Below are 19,140 nucleotides of genomic sequence, written 5' to 3'. Positions count from 1 at the left end.
TGTTATTAGGTAGTTTTTTGATTACCCATTCAATTTCCTTGCTGGTAATTGATCTAATCAGAGTTTCTATTTCTTCCTGGGTCAGCCTTGGAAGGTTGTATTTTTCTAGAAAATTGTCCATTTCTTCTAGGTTATCCAGTTTGTTGCCATATAATTTTTCATAGTATTCTCTCATAATTCTTTGTATTTCTCTGGTATCCGAAGTGATTTTTCCTTTTTGAGTTCTGATTCTGTATATGTGTGTAGACTCTCTTTTTTTCTTGATAAGTCTGGCTATGGGTTTATCTATTTTGTTTATTTTCTTGAAGAACCAGCTCCTGCTTTCATTGGTTCTTTCTATTGTTTTATTCTTCTCTAATCTTTATGTCTCTTCTTCTACTGATTTTGGGCCTCATTTGTTCTTCCTTTTCTAGTTTCATTAATTGTGAGTTTAAACTGTTCATTTGGGATTGTTCTTCTTTCCTGAGGAAGGCCTGTCTGGTGTAATTATTAATGGGGCTTCCTGGGCTCTGGAAATGTCCCGATTTAGACAATAAATTATATGGTCACTTTATTTTTAAGGGACACTAGTAATTTAACGTATCAGCAAGTGAGTGGCCTAATTTCCTATTGCAGATGTCCTTTGAAGTGTCCTTGAGGGAGCATTTCTCAAGATTGTTGCCTTTGTATTGTGGTTTTTACTTTTGAGGGAGGTAGAAAGATGGGGCCCACACACATAGGGAACCAAGGCTGGACTGAGGTGGGCATAAAGACCCCAAACATCTAGAGGAGATGAGGCCTCTTTGTCCCATCAACTTCCACCTCCCCATATTCCACAGTTCTGGCTTCTTATCATGGTTTCAACTTGGATGTGGAGGAACCCATCGTCTTCCAAGAGGATGGAGCTGGCTTTGGGCACAGCGTGGCCCAGTTTGGCCCTCGGTAGGTAAATAAGTAAGGCCTGTCCACACTCCCAGCCTTTATCTCCCCAGCCTGGAGGCCAAGGCTGCACATGGCACATTCACGTGTCCTGGAGGAAGGGCAGCATGGGTGAAAAACCTTTTCATGAATCCTCTGAGGCCCTGACACCACAACCAATTATTTACAATCCCAGGAAGGGCCACAAACTCTGGGTAAGATAGTGCCTTGGGAGGGGGGGCCTTGAATCTGCCCTCCAGGGCATGCAGCTAATGCAGTCACCCCTGCACTTGGGCCCCTTCACTTGGAGAAGTGTTCAGTAGTCTCCCTTTTGAGATTATTAATAATTTAGTTTTGTAAGAAAAGATTGACAGGACAGTGGAGATGTGCTGGGAGCTTGGAGCCTCAGCTCATGCACAATCCAGTCTCCCACAGCCTCCCAGGGAAGGGTTCTCAGCTGCCTGCTTCCCCACCCCCATCCAGTGAGGGCTGCTGCCCTCGGCCTCTTGCATGAGCAAGGCAAAGTCAGGGTTGGCTGTGCCCAGCTTGCCCAGTCCTTTGACGGTCTGCACTGGCCCTATGAGTATCCCTTGCCTGAGGGTGGGTGACACACCAAATAAGAAATACCAGAACAGAGAGAGAGGGTGAGACTGCAGAGAAAAGGAAAAATTTCCTTCCAAGAATAAGAGGCCCCCCACATTTCCACACTTTTACTTCACACAGGGACTGGCAAATTATTCCTGGCTCTGATTCCAGTTCACATCTTCAGGTCCCAGAGACAGCAACACAAGGAGTTAAAAGTCACAATGTTTTGTCAATATAACCAAGGTCTGGGAGGCAATGGAAGTATGACTCAGAAGGGAATTCTGGGAAGGCTTCACAGAAGAGGTGACATTGGCAATGAGCCTGAGACCAGAATAAGTTCCAGTTGATTAAGGAGTAGCATATTGAGGTCACTGAGTTTCAAATGCACATCAGTCCCACTTACTCACCCAGCTAGCAGGCTGGGATATGGAAGCAAGTGCCAGGTGCCAGAGTTGTGTTTGTTTGTTTGTTTTGAAATATAATACATATATGGAAGTGCATAAATCTGCAATGAATTTTTCTTGTGTGTGTACCTAGGTAACCACCAGTTAGATCAAGGTGTTAGAACACCCTCAGTGCCTCCGACTTTGGGGCCTTCGTGATCACCCAACACCCAACAAATCCAAAGAGAGTCACTGTCCCACTCCACTCATTATCGATTTGTGTTCAGGACCTGTTTTTTAAAAAATGAATAGAAAACTACTGATTGACTACTGTTCACAAGTATTTATCATAAAGAATTGAATGAATTCTGATTGCTACAAAGTTACTGCTTTCCCTGGTTTCTGCTGAATTGTAGCTCCAATACTGAAAAGATTGAGCCTACATGTAAGGAATGGGTTGGGGTAAAGAAAAGCATGCAGATTAATAGTATAAGGCTAAAAGTTTGTTTACCCATTTGTGCCAGCAGGTCCCACATTGCTGTATCTCTAGCCAGCTGTTGGGTTTTTACAGACACTCAGAGATTTCAGCTTTCCCTAAGGGAATGGCTCTCTACAAGGAACCAATTTAATAAGACTTGCTTGCCTAATTAATTAAAATACAGTATTTCTCTCATTATCTCATCTGAGTGGGAAAATTGTTGGTAATGATAATGTTTTACAAAAATTAAAAAATGTTCTAATTTAGGGGAGTTTTATAAATAAACTATTGAATTTATATAACTATAGTTCAGATATAGATTTTGATACAGCTGCTTTAAATTGCCCAATTTAAATTGTTCATGTTATATTTAAACTGTCCAATTAATTACAGAATCATCTATTTGTTTTAAAAGCTATGGCTACAGGAAATTTTTCCATCTAACTTGAGGTGATCTATTTCTTGGGTGGCTCAGAAAGACAGCACACCCCAGAAACAATATGTACTTAACTTACCCATGGTTGGGAAATGTTGTTTTTTGTTTTAAATAGTTTTATTTTTGGTGAATGTTAAAAAAAAACAGAAACCCAAACCATTTGTATACATAAATACACTCACACATACAAATAAACAAGAAGTCCAGTGTGATTCTTTGGGATGTGTGTTAGACTCAGGCCCTGGTTTCTGAAAAGCCTCACAAGTGGCAAATGCCAAGAGCTTCCCTTACAAAGTCTTGCTTTCCTGTCCTGCAGTGATACATTCTCACTGAACTTTCCTGTGCCTCAGCTGTCTTGTAACTGTATGTTATGACTGTGCTTCTAGACTTGTAGTGGGGGCCCCACTGGAGGCGGTAGCAGTTAACCAAACAGGACGCCTGTACGACTGTGCTGCTGCCACTGGCCTATGTCAGCCCATCTTGCTGCACAGTGAGTGACTCCAACCAGAAATTGGGGCCCTCAACCCTTCTACACAGGAGCGCCCTCTCCTCAGCCTCCAGCCCAGCCTTTCCCGACAGGTGGTGTGCCCATGAGTATGACTGTGTGTCTGTCCTCTCAGCTCCCCCAGAGGCTGTGAACATGTCCCTGGGACTGTCCCTAGCGACCACCACCAACCACTCCTGGTTACTGGTGAGTTTTCCTGGGTAGCAGGAAGGTCATGAGGGGAGAGCAAGGACCAGAGGAGACTGAGGGAGTAGAGGAGGCGGTGTTCTGGGGCCCTCTTGCCCACACAGGCCTCTTTCCCCAGGCCTGCGGCCCAACACTGCACAGAACCTGTGGGAAGAACATGTTTGCAGAAGGCTCCTGCCTCCTGCTGGGCACCCACCTGCAGGCCATCCAGACTGTCCCCGCTGCCATGGCAGGTAGGTCCCCCAGAGACAGTGATTCTGTGTGGAGCCTATGCTGGCATAGAGGGGTGGGCAGAGTACAAGACCCTGGTCTTGGCCTCCTCACTCATGGCCCCTTCCCAGAGGCCTCAGCAAACCCACAATGGGCTGGCCTGGCAGGGAGGGTGGCTCACAACAGGAGCCCTAAGCTGGTTGAGGGGTGAAAGTTCCAATGGGGCAGTAGGAAGCCCTGGTGTGCTGACTGCAGGAGGCTTGAGGGTCTTGGGGTTGCCAACAGGTACAGGGATGTGCCTCAGGTTTTCAGGGAAAGGGATGATGCAGACATGGTGAGAATAATACATCCAGAGATCCAAGAGGGTCACAGTTCTGAATTGTTCACTGCTGAGTTGCCAGGACTCACGAGACTAACTTCCCCTCCGAAGGGGAGCAAATAATGGGGCCATGGGAAGTGTGATGCACAATTTTGCCAGCACCCACATTTTCCACAGAGAAGGGTGCTGGGGACACTGCATGGCATGTCTCTGAGTCAGTCGCATAGGTTTGTCTTCTGTGTCATTGGGAAAATGGCTTTATCCCTAGGCCTTGGTTTTCTCTTTGGTAAAACGGAACTTGATAATTGAGGTGGTTATGAGGATTAAAAGATTTAATGTATATAAAGTGCTCAGAACCCTGCCTGGCAAATGATATGTAAGAACCATTATGAATGGTTTTCTAGCTGACCATGTATTTGGAAACTGTTGTCCAAACACATGGACTATGAGGAAGATATAGGTAAACTGCCTCCTCTGAGGCATCAGAGGGGACAACAGGCTCCAAGTGAGGGCTGGGGCCATACATGGTGCTAACAGAGAAGTCATGATACCAGTGGTAGTGGCTTTTTTGCTAAAGGTGAGGCTGCAGCAGAAATATCCCAGCACTGTTTGAGGGGAGGTGCCCAGGACTCTTGGGGGTGCTGGGCCCTGCCTGGGATGGCTGTGCATCTGGGGTAGAGGATGTGGCATTTAAACACCAGGGGGTAAATGTCTTCTCTTAGACATCTCCAGGGCTCAGGAGGGGGAGATGCCTGATGAAAATGGGACACAGGTATTACACCTGGTGCAGGCAAAGCAGGTGCGAGCAGAGGTGGAAGGGACTGTGTGTCAGGCAGTGCTGGGTGCCTGGTGTGTATCACCTTATTGCATCCTCACAAGATTCTGGGTGGTGATCAGGGCAATCCCCATTTTACAGATAATAAAACTGAGAGGTGAGTTCCCACTGTTAGGTAGTGGCAGAGCCCAGAGCTTGAGCCAATTTTGCCTGACTGGCTCAGTCCTTTCTCAGAAGGCACTCAGCTACAGCCACCTGTCTGCTGTTGCAAGCCCAATGGACATAATAAAAGGGACAAGAAACAGAAATGACATTGTGAGGGAGTTTGCCACTGGCCTGGCCTGAGAATGGGGGTGGGAGTGGCTTTGTGAGACAATCGAAAAAGTGGGCATGAGTCAGATGTGGTGATGGTTGAGGCTTCTCAGTCTGCTTTGTGTGTGGTTGGTTTTGCTAGTTGTCGAGGACATAGATAGAGTAATGATCTTCTATTTCTTTTTGGCTCCTGTGAAGTGTCAGCTAGTTGAGAAGGGAGGATGGGGGAGGAGTGGGGAGAGGGGGTAAGGCATTTTTGCTTCAGTGGTGGGAAGCAGGGCTGCTCAGCATCACACCTCAGTGCTGTGGTGGCCCAATCCCCCACCACACTGGGAGCAAGGCAGGATGTGGGACACTGCTGGAGGCACTGACTGGGCCCTACACACAAGCCACAATCCCCCCACATGAGTCTGGGGACAATCTGAAAAGTTATATTTGCTCATGTGTGTGTTGGTGTGTCTTTTCATTACAGTGGACTCCACAAAGGCAGGGATGGCATTTTTTTTTAAAGCTATGATCTTAGATCAGATTTTCCTGGAAACAGACTTTGAAGCTCATTTGGGAATGTTCTTGGGAACAATGCCTCTGGAGCATGAGGAAAGAAGGCCTGTACAGAGGAAGACAGTGGGCTGCGATGTGATCAGAGTAGAGGACTCAACCCACCCCCAGGGAGCTTGGTACATGGCTGGATATGGAGTGCCCCCAGGAGCAGGAGGTGTAGCCTTGGCAAAGCAGCTCTTTTTGGACTAGGGTGGTGTCTGGGGAGGGACTCAGCTGGAAGCCGAGTCCCAGTGCTGAAGATGAGCACCTCAGGATGAGCATCCTGATGAGGGCAGGTCTTGGTAGTACATACCAGCACGTGTGTCCTTGGACCTAGAAGAATGGCACATGGTGGTGACGGTGATAGCAGCTAATGGCGGGGCCCTGTCTTAAGCCTTATGTGCATATTAATTCTTTTTGTTCTTATAATAATTCCTTGTAGTAGGCACTATTATTGCCCTCATTTTTGTAGATGGGGGAAACTGAAGCCCAGGGAAATTATATAACTTGCCTGAATTTGCCCCTATTAGAAGTCAGAGATGGGATTTGAGACCACGTGCACTGGCTCCAGAGTATACTTTGAATCACTATGCTAATTGCCTTCCCCTATGCTCTATGTTATCTCTAGAGTGTATATTCAATAAATATTTGTTGACTAATTGAATGAGGAGTCCACCCAGCCCCCATCCTCCACTTCCTCCTCCCCTGTCTGCCTTGTGGGAGTAGGGGAGCAAACAGGGACTTCTTTGCGGGGAGAAGGGACAACAGATTTGGGTCTTCTCTGTGGAGGGTGTTGGAAACCAGGTGGGAACTGATTCCTTTGCCAAGAATGGCCCCTTGACTCCATGGAGCAGGAAGGGTTTATAGACCCTGTGGAATGGCTGAGACCCATGCACGCATTTCTTTTTTTTTTTTTAATGTTTACCAGTCTCCCCCACTCACCAAATCCCCCCCCACACTTCACTACAGTCACTGTCCATCAGCATAGCAAGATGCTGTATAATCACCACCTGTCTTTTCTGTGTTGTACAGCCCTCCCCGTACCCACCCACAACACTATACATGCTCATCATAATGCCCCCTTTCTTTTTCCCCACCCTTATCCCTCCCTTCCCACCCGTCCTCCCCAGTCTCTTTCCCTTTGGTAACTGTTAGTCCATTCTTGGGTTCTGTGATTCTGCTGCTGTTTTGTTCCTTCAGTTTTTCTTTGTTCTTATACTCCACATATGAGTGAAATCATTTGGTACTTGTCTTTCTCTGCCTGGCTTATTTCACTGAGTATAATACCCTCTAGCTCCATCCATGTTGTTGCAAATGGTAGGATTTGTTTTCTTCTTACCATGCATGCATTTCTGACTTCCTCCCTCCTTCTCTGCAGAGTGCTCAAATCAAGAGATGGATATTGTCTTCCTGATCGATGGCTCTGGCAGCATTGACGAAAGTGACTTTAAGCAGATGAAGGCCTTTGTCAGAGCTGTGATGGGCCAGTTTGAGGGCACCAACACCCTGGTGAAGACTGGGCCTCCAAAGGCCCAAGGCCTGGGAAGTGGGGAGGGGGAAGGTTGACCTCTGGGGAAGGCCAGCCTGGGAGGTGATCTGAGGTTGGTGCAGTGGACCTGCACCACAATGAGGCTAGGGTGGAAGTACAGGGCCAATGTGAGTCCTAACCTGAGGGAGTTCCCCCATGGTTCTTAATGCATTCCAACATGCTATAGGAAATACAATGTTTTTGCTGTTCAAAACATTGAAGAGTTTGCAAAATAATTTTTTTGTGATATTGGACTGAAATTTGCTTGGCCAAATAATTGATGATTTCTTTATTAAATTTCCATGTAACTCATGATTTTTTAAGTTTTTAATTTTATTTCCCAATAATTATATACACATATGCACAGAGTCCTAAGATTACATTGTGTCACATGTGTTATAAAATTTAAAATTATCTAAGGTTAATAAATATTACAGTGGACAAAGTTATTCTTGGTAAACTATAGAAGAAGCATTATTTGGTTTTGATTTTCATTTTTATTTTTGGGCCAAATTTTATTTTCTGGGTTTCAATATATTGTTTGTAGTGCCTCAAAAGCACATGGAAATGGTTTGTAAATCCAACATTATTCCAAAGTAAAAAGTTTATTGAAAACAACACCTGAGTTCCAGACTCTTCCTCTTGGCTTTTGCAGTTCTCGCTGATGCAGTTCTCAAACCTCCTGGAGACTCACTTCACCTTCACACAGTTCCAGAGCAGCTCGAACCCTCAGAGCCTGGCGGATCAGATTGTCCAACATAGGGGCCTGACTTTCACAGCCACGGGCATCCTGACAGTGGTGTAAGCTCCCCCTCCTGCTTCCTGTGGGTAGCTGCCACACGACATCCTTGTGCGGGATCTGCATAGCCCTGCTCTGAAGCTGAGGGAGGCTCTGGGGAAAGAGGCTCCAAAGGGAAAGGAAGCGCTGCAGGCAGAGTCCTCCCTGGAGTCTTCTCCTGGATACTAGAGTGGACTGCTGTGCTCTTTGCCTGGCTTCTGATTGGCTGGACTCTGAGACCACCTGGTGTAGCCAGCGGCACGGGCTTGGGTACAGACACATCTGGGTTCCTATCCTGACCCCCTGCGTGCTACCTGGGCAAAGCTGAGAGTTATTGAGTCTTTCTAAGTCTTCATAAAACTGTTAAATGAAGATAATCTCACAAGTTGGTTGCAAGGATAAATGAGATAACATGTGTGAGGTGTTTCTGCACAAGAAGTGCTGGGTATATGGTTGGTATTTTATCCAGAGAACAGTGCAGCCCCTCTCCACCTTCCTGGCAGGGACTCAGGAATTGTTGCCAACGGTCTTCTTTGTGCCTTTCTCCCCACTCACCTTCCTCCATCCTATTCCTCTACAGTTGAGCCCTCTGTGTTAACCGGGCACTTATTATGTGCTGTCCAGAATTGGGTGCTAGGTAGTCCATGAAGAAAATGGCTTAGGTGGTGGGGCCAGAACAGAAAAGGTGGTTCTCAGGGGAAAGAACTGGCCTGGGTCCTTGACTTCCTGCACACCCCTGGGTGCCTCTCTGGGGGTGGCACTGGAGAAATGCTGAACAAGGGAAGCTCCCACCAAAAGAACTCTCTTTACTTCTAGATGGTTTTTCTGTCTTGAACACTGACCCCTTAGGACTGGACAACCAGGAGGAGAGAGCCTTTGCTCCTTAAGTTGGGAGCCACATAGGACTCGCGCCCCTTCCTAGCCCCTGGAGCTCCTCCCAGTGGTGGGCATTGGTGTGGCTCTTGGCATCATCCTTGCTCCCCATTGCCTGGAAGAGCCACCCTGCTCCCCAGAGCCAAACCCATCTCAGAGCTAGACTCAGCCCCTCCCTGACACTGACTGGGTTTTTTTTTTCTTTCTTTTTTTAGAAGTTTAATTATGAAAAAGACAGAATGGCAATAACATTAAAGAAATTTTGAAAAAATTAAGTATTGCCTACAGTCCCACTAGCCAGCCACCTCACAATATTCAAGCAACCATAAAGGATAAGTACAAATGAATAAACAAATCACACCCACAAAGCACAGTGTCATTTCCATGATTCTCTATATTCAGATGTATTTCATATTGTCACAATCAGGGCAGAAACTATTTTCATCCTGCCTTTTTTCCCACTGTTACACAAACCTGTTCCATGTTTCTCAACACCTTTTACTGTTTTCTTCTGAAATGGCTGTGTAATTTTCCACCAAGAGGCTGGATCATGATTGGCTAAACTCCTTCCCTAATGTTGGAAATTCAGGTTGTTTTCAGTATTGTATTTGGCACATGTGTCTTACTCTGAATTTGTAGAACTATAGGAACATATAATTACATTTTATCATTTGTAACAGCTACCTATAGGCTATTCAGTTGTAAAAGCTTGATCCCATCTGATCCCCAGAATAACCTGACACTATTTGTCTTAGTTATGTATTGTTGCCTAAAAACCATCCTCAAATTTAGAGCTTAAACAACTCTTTTATTATTATTTTTCATGATACTGGGGCTCAGCTGTGGGTCTCATGTGGCTGTGGTCAGGTGGCATCTAAGGCTGGAATGTGAAAGCTTCATTCACATGGCTGCTGCCTTGGCAGGATTGGCCAGGAGGCTGGGCTGAGCTGGGATGGTTGGGCCTCTCTCTGCAAAGCTACAGTAGCTATAGATGCCTCTGGCTATATAAACTTCTCTCATGATGGCTCAGGGCTCCCAGGAGTGCAAAAGCTACCAAGGCTTTGTAAGCCCCTAACTGGCATGTGTCAATTCCACTTCATGCTACTGATTAAAGCAAGTCACAGGCCAGGTGCAATGTGGGAAGGGAGACAAGTGGCATTGGGGGCCATCTTTGGAGACCAGCTATAGTACAATTTTCCTCATTTTGCAAGGAGAGAAGTACAGGCTGAGAGAGATAAAGTAACTTGCCCAAGTGTGTCTGATTCCCAGGCTCCTACTCTGAATCATACTGCCTCCTGGGAATGAGGTTCTTTAGTAGATGGAATTTTAGGAACAAGGAATATGGGAACCTTTATTATTGATTTTACTAATTATTGTCAGTATGCCTTTCAAAAAGGGTTGAATTGATTTCTTATCATGACTGACAGAGTCTGAGAGTACCAGGACTCCCCAGTCTCTCCAGATGAGCTTCATGTTGCAAATGATTTCTTTCCAGAATCAATCGCACCTCAGTAGAGCCACCTCCCTTTCATCCCTGACAGGAAAGAATTATTTCATAGTAAGAGTGGGGCCCGAAAAAGTGCCAAGAAGATCCTCATTGTCATCACAGATGGGCAGAAATACAAAGACCCCCTGGAATACAGTGATGTCATCCCCCAGGCAGAGAGCGCCGGTGTCATCCGCTATGCCATTGGGGTGTGTCCTCTTCTTCATGGTTCCTTCAGACTCACTTGCACCTCACCCAGGCAAAAAGGCTGGTAGGCTCTTCTCCTCAGCTGCCTCTCTGCTGCAGGTGGGAGCTGCTTTTCAGGAACTCACTGCCAGGCAAGAGTTGAGCACCATAGGCTCAACACCCTCAAAGGAGCACGTGTTCAAGGTGGACAACTTTGCAGCCCTCAGTAGCATCCAGAAGCTGCTGCAAGAGAAGATCTTTGCAGTCGAGGGTAAAGGAGAGTGAGCTTGGAATTGAAAGGGTTGTCCCCCAGAGTCCTGAGGGTTCATCCCTATTCATAACTCACCCAAAACTGTTTCCCAGAACCCGAGCCCCAGACCACATGCTCCCGCTTCTGTTCTGAGTTCTCATGGTCTCATGGCCTCCACAACTTAAATGACTTTTTTACCTCACAGGAACCCAGTGGAGGATAAGTAGCTCCTTCCAGCATGAGATGTCACAAGAAGGCTTCAGTTCTGTATTTACAATGGTGGGTAGAGTATGTACTTGAAAAACAGGTCTCAGGTACCAACCTTTGGGCCAGCCCTGGGCTGGAAGCTGGAGCCTAGATGTAAACAAGAAGGCAGACCCTGTCCTCAAGCTCACCATCTAGTGGAAGAGGCCTATAAAAGTGTATGCAGGTACCGGGAGCATAGCAGAGAACAGGACAGCCAAGGTTCCTGCCCTCAGGGAGTGCATATCTAGTGGGAGATGCCAAACAATAAACAAATACTTTAAAATTGTTCTAAGCATTGGGATAGGGAAAGAGGTGGTCAGGGGAGGCCTGAGGAGTGACAACTGAGGCCGAATGATGAGAAAGGGCCAGCTCTGAAAAAAATCTGTGGAGAGATTGCTTCAGGTAGAGGAAAAAGCAAGCCCAAAGATCTGGGGCAGAAACAAATTTACTGCACTAGAGGGACAGAAGGGCCAGCATAACTGGAGTTAGAGTGAGCTAGAGGCAGCATGAAAGGAGACAGCCAGAGAAATGGGAAAGGCCAGACTATTCAGACCAAAGAAATGACAATATGGCATGACTTGTCTAAAAGTTGATGTGTGTTCAAATTATCCAGAGGGATTTGCTTCAAAGTAATTTTGGCCATGAGTCAGGGGGATGTGGAAATGAAATAAGTTTGGTCATGAATTGACCAATAAAGCTGGGCCATGGGTACTTAGGGGCTCTTTATAGATTTCTTTTGACTTTTATATATGTTCTAAATGATCTATAATCAAAAGTTTAAAAAGGCAATAAACAAAATATGAAGAGAAAGAAGCTCCTATCACAGGGAAGGTAACTTTGAGGCTGAGTCTTCTAGAAAAAGGAATTGAGTCCCAAAAAGAAGAGAGAAGGGTGTCCAGGCCAAAGACTTGATGGGCTTGGGACAGAGTAATGCCACAGGTTTGATTGGGAAGGATCCTAGATGCCATCCTTGGGCTTAGTGACAGAGAGTTATCTTGGTTTGCCAGCAGAGAGGTGGCTGCACATTTAAGTTTGAGAAAACCTAGCTCTGGGGCAGTAGAAGATGGACAGAGGAGAGCAAGACAGGAGGCAGAAAGGGCTGGGTGAGAGATGATAGGGCTGACCAGGACAGTGACAAGGAGGAGCTGGACTGAGAGATGTTAGGAGGCAGGGACACAGGCTACTGGTGAGGGCTGGGGAAGAAGGAAAGTGGAATTCCAAATGGTGAGTGGAGTTGGTTGCGTTGCTGTGGAATAGCCTGTCTTCTTGCCCCAGTCTGCTGAGCCCTGGAATCCTTTCCCCCTAGGATGGACCAGTTCTGGGGGCTGTGGGGAGCTTTAGCTGGTCTGGAGGTGCCTTCTTGTACCCCCCAAATATGAGGCCTACCTTCATCAACATGTCTCAGGAAAATGTGGACATGAGGGACTCTTATCTGGGTGAGAAAAGACTGCGGTTAGGAGGACAGGTGGGAGGTGGGCTGCCTGGGAAGGGCAGGGACCCTGGGACTGGGAGGGGAGCCTTTGTGCTGAGGCCCGGCCCCCTCAGGTTACTCCACCGAGCTGGTCCTTTGGAAAGGTGTGCAGAGCCTGGTCCTGGGCGCCCCCCGCCACCAGCACACCGGGAAGGTTGTCATCTTTACCCAGGTGTCCGGGCAATGGAGGCCGAAGGCTGAAGTCACAGGGACCCAGGTTGGGTGTGGAGGAAGCCAGTGTGGAACGTGAGGGTGGCAGGGGCTCCCGGGGTGGATACGGAGAAGAGAGGGGTTTGGGGCCCATGTGGAGAGGTCTGAGTGGTGGAGAGAGGCAGGCCCTGGCTCAGAAGGGGCAGGCAGGATGGCTTCAGGCTCTGCCTTCAGGTTGGCTCCTACTTCGGGGCCTCCCTCTGCTCTGTGGACGTGGATGGAGATGGCAGCTCTGACCTGGTCCTCATCGGGGCTCCTCATTACTACCAGCCGACCCAAGGGGGTGAGGTGTCTGTGTGCCCCTTGCCCCAGGGGGTGAGTGGCTGATGGGGCCTGGACTGGGTATTGGGTGGGGGTTGGGTGTGGGGTGGGGGTTGGCCAGGTTAGGGCCTGACACTGGTTTTGTTCTGCAGAGGGCTAGGTGGCAGTGTGAGGCTGTTCTCCATGGGGTGCAGGGCCAGCCCTGGGGCCGCTTTGGGGCAGCCCTGACAGTGGTGGGGGATGTGAATGGGGACAAGCTGACGGACGTGGCCATCGGAGCCCCGGGAGAGCAGGAGAACAGGGGTGCTGTCTACATATTTCATGGAACCACAGAATTGGGCATTGGCCCCTCCCACAGCCAGGTGAGGCACCTGTCTTACAGCTCCATCTTCTTTCCCATGTCTTAGATTTTCCTGAAGCTGTCTCTCATCACTGGCCTTTGCAGTAGCCATTCTCCTTCTTTTAACAGTTTATTTCCCTGAATTTCACCAGGCCTAACTAAGTGCGAATGACCTCTCTTTTCTCCTTTGGCTCCAAACAGACTTCCATTTGTTGTGGGCAGCCTAGTGGGTAAGAAATTGCAGGTCCCAGGTAAAATGCCTGGTCAGCCTTGTTAGCTGTGTGGCCTTAGGCAAGTGACTAATTTAGTGAGTCTTATTTCCTTCTATGAGACATGAAATGATAAACTCCACAGGCTTCTTGTAAAGATAACTCAATGGGAGCATTAAGCATTCCATCAAATATTTGTGAATGAACATAATAGAGGAGTAAGTGAATCTATTATATCCCTATTGTCATGCTTTTTTTTGTTGTTAACCTACAACCTTATGAAGAGTTGGACCAAAAGAGCTCCCCTCTCCTTGTCTGGGGTCCCTGAGGTCCTCACTTGCTTGCTTTCCATTTCTACCCCCTCCACTCTCCTTTTCAATTTCTCCATGCAGATCCACTTTTGCTGCAGTCTCCTTTCCAAAGCTTTCTTCTCAAACATTTCCAATCGCCTTCCCTTGACTTCCATTTCTCATTTTTCTCTCTGGGCAGTGGATTACAGGCTCCCAGCTCTCCCCCAGCCTCCAGTATTTCGGGCAGTCACTGAGCGGGGGTCAGGACCTCACCGACGATGGACTGGTGGACCTGGCTGTGGGGGCCCGGGGACATGTGCTCCTGATCAGGTCACAACTCCCTATCCCTAACCTTTGCCTATTATGTCTGATTCACCAAGCTGCCCATTTCCTGTTCTCTTCTCCGAGGCCAGAGTACTGTCCTCAGTCCCTATATCACCCCTAGGAGCCTGCCAGTGCTGAACATGGAGGTGGCCATGAGATTCACACCCTCAGAGGTGGCAAAGGTTGTGTACCAGTGCTGGGAAGAGGTGCCTGCCACTCTGGAAGCTGGGGAGGCCACAGTCTGTCTCGCTATCCATAAAAGCTCACTGGATCAGTTAGGTGAATCTCCCAGTAGACCCAGTCCCTCACCCCCCAGAAGCCCCTAGCCCTATCCTTAGGAGAGAATGAGACCAGGAATCCAAATGTCACCTCCATGTCCACTCAGCTGTCAGTGTCAGAAACCTGGTTCTCTTCTCTCCCTGTCTTCCCACATGCAGGCCTGTAAGTTCTCTCTCCAGGATATACTTGGGGTCTGCACACTTCTCTGCAGCAGCCCCAGCCACTGCCTTTCTGCAGGCCACTGCTTGTCTTTCCTACCTACTCACTGAGTAGTTCCCACATCTGTTCTTGTGGCCTCTCACCATTTTCCATAGAGGAACTAAACGGATTTGTCCCCAAATACAAATCTGGTCTCTTTACTTCCCTGCTTAACCCCCTTAAACTGCCCCCTTCTTGCATTTATTAAGACCGAAGTCCTTCCCTACAATGCCCTCACTAATTTGCCTCTCCCTGCCACTCTAGCCTCTCCTCATCCCTCTCCCCTCACTCAGTACACATTTTACAAACAAGCCAGCCTCCCTCTTTCATATGATCTTAGTTGCTGTTCCTATACCTGGACTTTCTCCACCCCTCTTCACCCAACTTCTGATCATCCTCCAGGTCAAAGCTCAGACAAGGCACATCCAGGAAGGCATCTGTAAGCCCTGGGTCCGAGTTAGCAAATCCTCCTCAGTACCACTGAGGATCCGGCCCTTGCACTGATCACACACTCCGATATGTCCTATGTGCTTGTCTCCTTTCCAAAATGCAAGCTTCACGTAGCCAGGCTTCATATTTCTCTGTCTTCTTCTTCACATGTATCCCCAGCACCTGATATAGTTCATGGCCCATAGAAAGTGCTCAGCACATATTTATCACATGAAAAAGTGAAAGCAGAACATTCTATGTTTTCTTTGATTTTACACCTAAAAACTTCCCGTTTCATTTCAGGTGATGTCCAAAGCTCTGTCACATATGATCTGGCATTGGACCCAGGCCGTCTGATTTCTCGTGCCATTTTTGATGAGACCAAGAACTGGACTTTGACTCGAAGAAAAACCCTGGGGCTGGGAGTTCACTGTGAAACTGTGAAACTGCTTTTACCCGTGAGGACTTCGGTTGTGGGCAGGGGAGAGGGATGAGGAGCCCAAGGCTAGCCTCTGGCGTCTTTTCCCCCTGCTGAGTGAGAGGGGAAGGAATGGGGAGACTGGGGCTAGAGAGAGGAAAGTTGGGGCCAGAGAACCTGGCTCCACAGCTGGGGTGGGGTACTGTCTAGGCAGGAGGGAACAGCAGTGTAACAGAAGTCCAGCAGTGGAAAGTAGTGGATTCTTGACAGCCTACTTCCCGTCAGGGCTGTGTGGAGGATATAGTGAACCCCATCACACTGCGCCTCAACTTCTCCCTGGTGGGAGAACCCATCCTCTCATCCCAGAACCTCCACCCTGTGCTGGCTGTGGGCTCACAGGACCTCTTCACTGCTTCTGTGAGTTTTTCAATGAAGTCCCAATAATGTGCTGACTTTCACTGTGTCTCCATGTCCTTAAGAACCTACAGTGGTTCCCAATTTGTCCACCAGCCACACCAAGTCCATAATGCCTCTGCCCACTTAGCAAGACCCTGCCTAGTTGGATCCCTACACATACACCAGCTGGTTATCCACTTTACCCCAACATAAAATCTCTGGTTCTCATTCTGCAGATCCCTCTCAGTTTTTCTCATTCCTGCCTCTGAGCCTTTGTCCATGTATTTCTTGTTTCCTTCTTTCCACCTCAAAGATCTCCTCTAGTTCCCCAAAGCCCCAGTCTTATCTTCCTCTCTTTTGAAAACCACATGCAGAATCTGTCAATTCTTCTCTGGCTTCCTAATATGTTGTGGTGATACCATGACATTATCACATGACTATAGCAATCTGTATCCACCTCTTTGTCTCTCTCAGAATTGCAGGTTCCTTGAGTGCAAGAACCATGTCTAATCCACTTTAGTTTCTACTTTCCTAACCCCTACCCAACCCAGAACCTTTCCTGTTATTTACGTTTAATAATGTTTGTTGAAGAGTTGTTCCAGTGAGTTGGATTTTACTCCTCAACTAAACTCTATGTTCCTTGAAGCCAAGGACTTTGCCTAATTTTTCATTTATATTCTAACGCATCCCCAACCCCCCAACTCCTGGCCAGTGTCAGACATGGCACTGGGTGCAGGGTGGGTGCTCGGTAACTCTCAGTGCTGATGAGTACCCCTAATGAAGGGGTGGGAGAAGGATTATGACATGGATGGGAAGAGAATGTACTTTTTTGCTGCAGTTCCCCTTTGAGAAGAACTGTGGGCAAGATCACCTCTGTGAAGGGGACCTGCGTATCAACCTCAGCTTATCAGGGTGAGCTCTATTTCCTTTCATATCCAGACACTAAAGCTTTTGCGTCTTCCATCCTCATAGGATGAGAAGTGCTTGTGTTTCCCTTTGGCTCACTTTCTATCCTAGAAGTGATTTTGACCAGAATGTTAGCATGAGCTATGGCTCATGAATTCCCACAGTCCTATCCCTGCCCTGAGCTAATTCCAACCAATTTCCAATGGAGTCTCTCTCCCAGTCTTGTCCTTCCTCCTTCAGCCTGCAGACCCTGGTGGTGGGGAGCTCGCTGGAGCTCAACATGACAGTTACTGTGTCGAATGAGGGTGAGGATTCCTATGGAACCGTGATCAACTTCTACTACCCAGCAGGGCTGTCCTATCAACGAGTGTTAGGAACCCAGGTAAACATCTCCCTTGGGCTCTAGTCGCAGGGACTTCTCCATGCCATAGGTTCCTTTTAATTCTTCTATGGTGAAATATAAACACACAAACAGAAAAGTGCATAAATCATATGTATAGTGTAATGAATAATATTAAACAAATGTCTATGCAATTAACATTCAGGTCAAGAAATAAAGCACTGCAAGTACTCCTAGAAGCCCTTTCCTTCTGCCCAAGGGTAACTACTATTCTGACTTTGTGATCAGTTTCTTGTATTTCTTTATAGTTTCACTACCCATGAGTACATCCCTAGATAATAATGTTCAGTTTTGCTAATACTTGAACTTTATGTGAATTACAACATATATTCTTTTGTGTCTATCTTCTTTTCTCCAATATTATTATATTCATGAAATTCACAAATGTTATTGCTTGTGGCTGTACATTTTCATTACTATATAGACTATACCACAATTTCTTTACCCATTCTACAATCAAGGTCATTTGAGTTGTTTCCTGATCATGGCCATGACATTCTTGAGCATGCATCCTGGTACCCCTATCATAATATTTGGAATTCCACATGTGGAATTGCTGGGTCATTGGCTATGTGTATCTTCAGTTATAATAAGTACAGCCACACCATTTTCACCTATTTACACTTCCAACAGCACTGTATTAGAGTTTCTGTGGATTTCCATCCACTCCAACATTTGGCATTGTCTAACTTTAAACTTTTTGTCTATCTGGTGGGCAAGTAATGATATCTCCTTGCAGTTTTAATTTTCATTTCTGTAATGAGGTTGAGGAACTTTTTATATATTTCATGGTCATTTGGATTTCTTCTTTTAGGAATGCCTGTCCAAGTCTTTTCCATTGAGTTGTCCATCTTTTTTTTACTAAGTTGTAAGAGTCCTTTACATATTCTGGTTATTCCTTTTCCAGTTATATGTGTTCTATTATCTTTTCCAGTCCTTCTGTTTTCAGGCTCTTTGTAGTATCATTTAATAAACATAGTGTCTTAATTTGATTGTGGTTGATTTTTATCGATCTTTTCCTTTGTATTTAGAGTTTTTGTGTGCAGATCTTAAGAAAAACTTCTCTACTCCAAGGTTATGGAGATATTTGCTTATATTATCTTCAGCAAGCTTTGTAATTTTACCTTTCACACTTGTCTTAAATCCAGTTGGAATTTATTTTGAAGTACAGAGTGAGGTAGGGATCCAGTGGTTTTTAGGGTTTGTTTTTTTTTTAATATGGGCCAATTCTCCCAGGACCATTTATTGAAAAGTCTGTCCTTTCTCCCCTTTAGTTTGCAATGCCACCACTGTTATATATGGATCCCATATATGCATGTGGGTAGCTTTTTAAAATTCATTCTTCTCCTCTGAAAGCAACCTCATCAGCCCCCATTGCTCCTGGCATGTGAGGCAGTGCCCACTGGGAATGAGGGCCTGAGGAGCAGCAGCTGTAGCGTCAACCACCCCATCTTCCAAGAGGGTGCTAAGGTCAGTTCTCCCCCAGACCCTCATTACTCTTCTCCCTCATCCTGACTCATTTCCTTCCCTCGTTTCCCTTGGACCTTCCCTATCCCCATTTCTTCTTTCTTCTTCCTTCAGGGCACCTTCATAGTCACATTTGATGTATCCTACAAGGCCACCCTGGGAGACAAATTGCTTTTGAGGGCGAATGCAAGCAGGTGAGCCTAGGCTAGGTATGGTGTATCCCTGCCTCTCCCATGTCATGCCCCAGCCAGAGACTCCTCTCCTGGATTCCTTCCCCGATGGGCTCCCCTTTCTTTCTCCAGTGAGAATAATAAGCCTGCAACCAGCAAAACTACCTTCCAGCTGGAGATCCCAGTGAAATATGCTGTCTACATGGTGATTAGCAGGTACTTAAACCTTGACTCTATCCTTGGACCTCTGACCTTCCTCCAAAACTAGTACCTCTCCCTGCAGCGCAGCCTGCTCTTTTGAGGATGGGTATCTAATTCACTTCCCCTGATTCCTCAAATGGGAATACTTGTGACCAGTGATATATTTATACCACATCATGTACCATAATTCTTGCTTCT

At 46.8% G+C, this 19,140-nt stretch overlaps 1 protein-coding gene across 7 annotated transcripts in view; it reads left to right on the top strand.

Annotated features, from left to right (window-relative positions):
• ITGAD (integrin subunit alpha D) overlaps positions 1–19,140 on the top strand; it is a 39,476-nt gene that overhangs the window by 5,074 nt on the left and 15,262 nt on the right. For 3 of the 7 annotated variants that reach the window (XM_073215267.1, XM_073215269.1, XM_037019495.2), the window contains exons 2-23: positions 819–921; positions 3,166–3,269; positions 3,400–3,470; positions 3,589–3,703; positions 7,005–7,135; positions 7,810–7,955; positions 10,347–10,500; positions 10,598–10,748; positions 10,933–11,006; positions 12,280–12,409; positions 12,519–12,661; positions 12,829–12,969; positions 13,068–13,277; positions 13,954–14,084; positions 14,200–14,357; positions 15,288–15,442; positions 15,688–15,819; positions 16,637–16,710; positions 16,945–17,086; positions 18,461–18,574; positions 18,686–18,765; positions 18,874–18,957. In XM_073215267.1, coding sequence (XP_073071368.1) covers positions 819–921; positions 3,166–3,269; positions 3,400–3,470; positions 3,589–3,703; positions 7,005–7,135; positions 7,810–7,955; positions 10,347–10,500; positions 10,598–10,748; positions 10,933–11,006; positions 12,280–12,409; positions 12,519–12,661; positions 12,829–12,969; positions 13,068–13,277; positions 13,954–14,084; positions 14,200–14,357; positions 15,288–15,442; positions 15,688–15,819; positions 16,637–16,710; positions 16,945–17,086; positions 18,461–18,574; positions 18,686–18,765; positions 18,874–18,957 — 2,743 coding nt within the window. The remainder of the gene's footprint in view (positions 1–818; positions 922–3,165; positions 3,270–3,399; positions 3,471–3,588; positions 3,704–7,004; positions 7,136–7,809; positions 7,956–10,346; positions 10,501–10,597; positions 10,749–10,932; positions 11,007–12,279; positions 12,410–12,518; positions 12,662–12,828; positions 12,970–13,067; positions 13,278–13,953; positions 14,085–14,199; positions 14,358–15,287; positions 15,443–15,687; positions 15,820–16,636; positions 16,711–16,944; positions 17,087–18,460; positions 18,575–18,685; positions 18,766–18,873; positions 18,958–19,140) is intronic. The other 4 variants (XM_073215270.1, XM_073215268.1, XM_073215272.1 and 1 more) reach the window with 4 other exon arrangements.

The sequence above is a fragment of the Manis javanica genome, chromosome 10, assembly GCF_040802235.1.
Source record: "Manis javanica isolate MJ-LG chromosome 10, MJ_LKY, whole genome shotgun sequence".
Taxonomy (NCBI): domain Eukaryota; kingdom Metazoa; phylum Chordata; class Mammalia; order Pholidota; family Manidae; genus Manis; species Manis javanica.
This window is presented reverse-complemented; position numbering and strand designations above follow the sequence as displayed.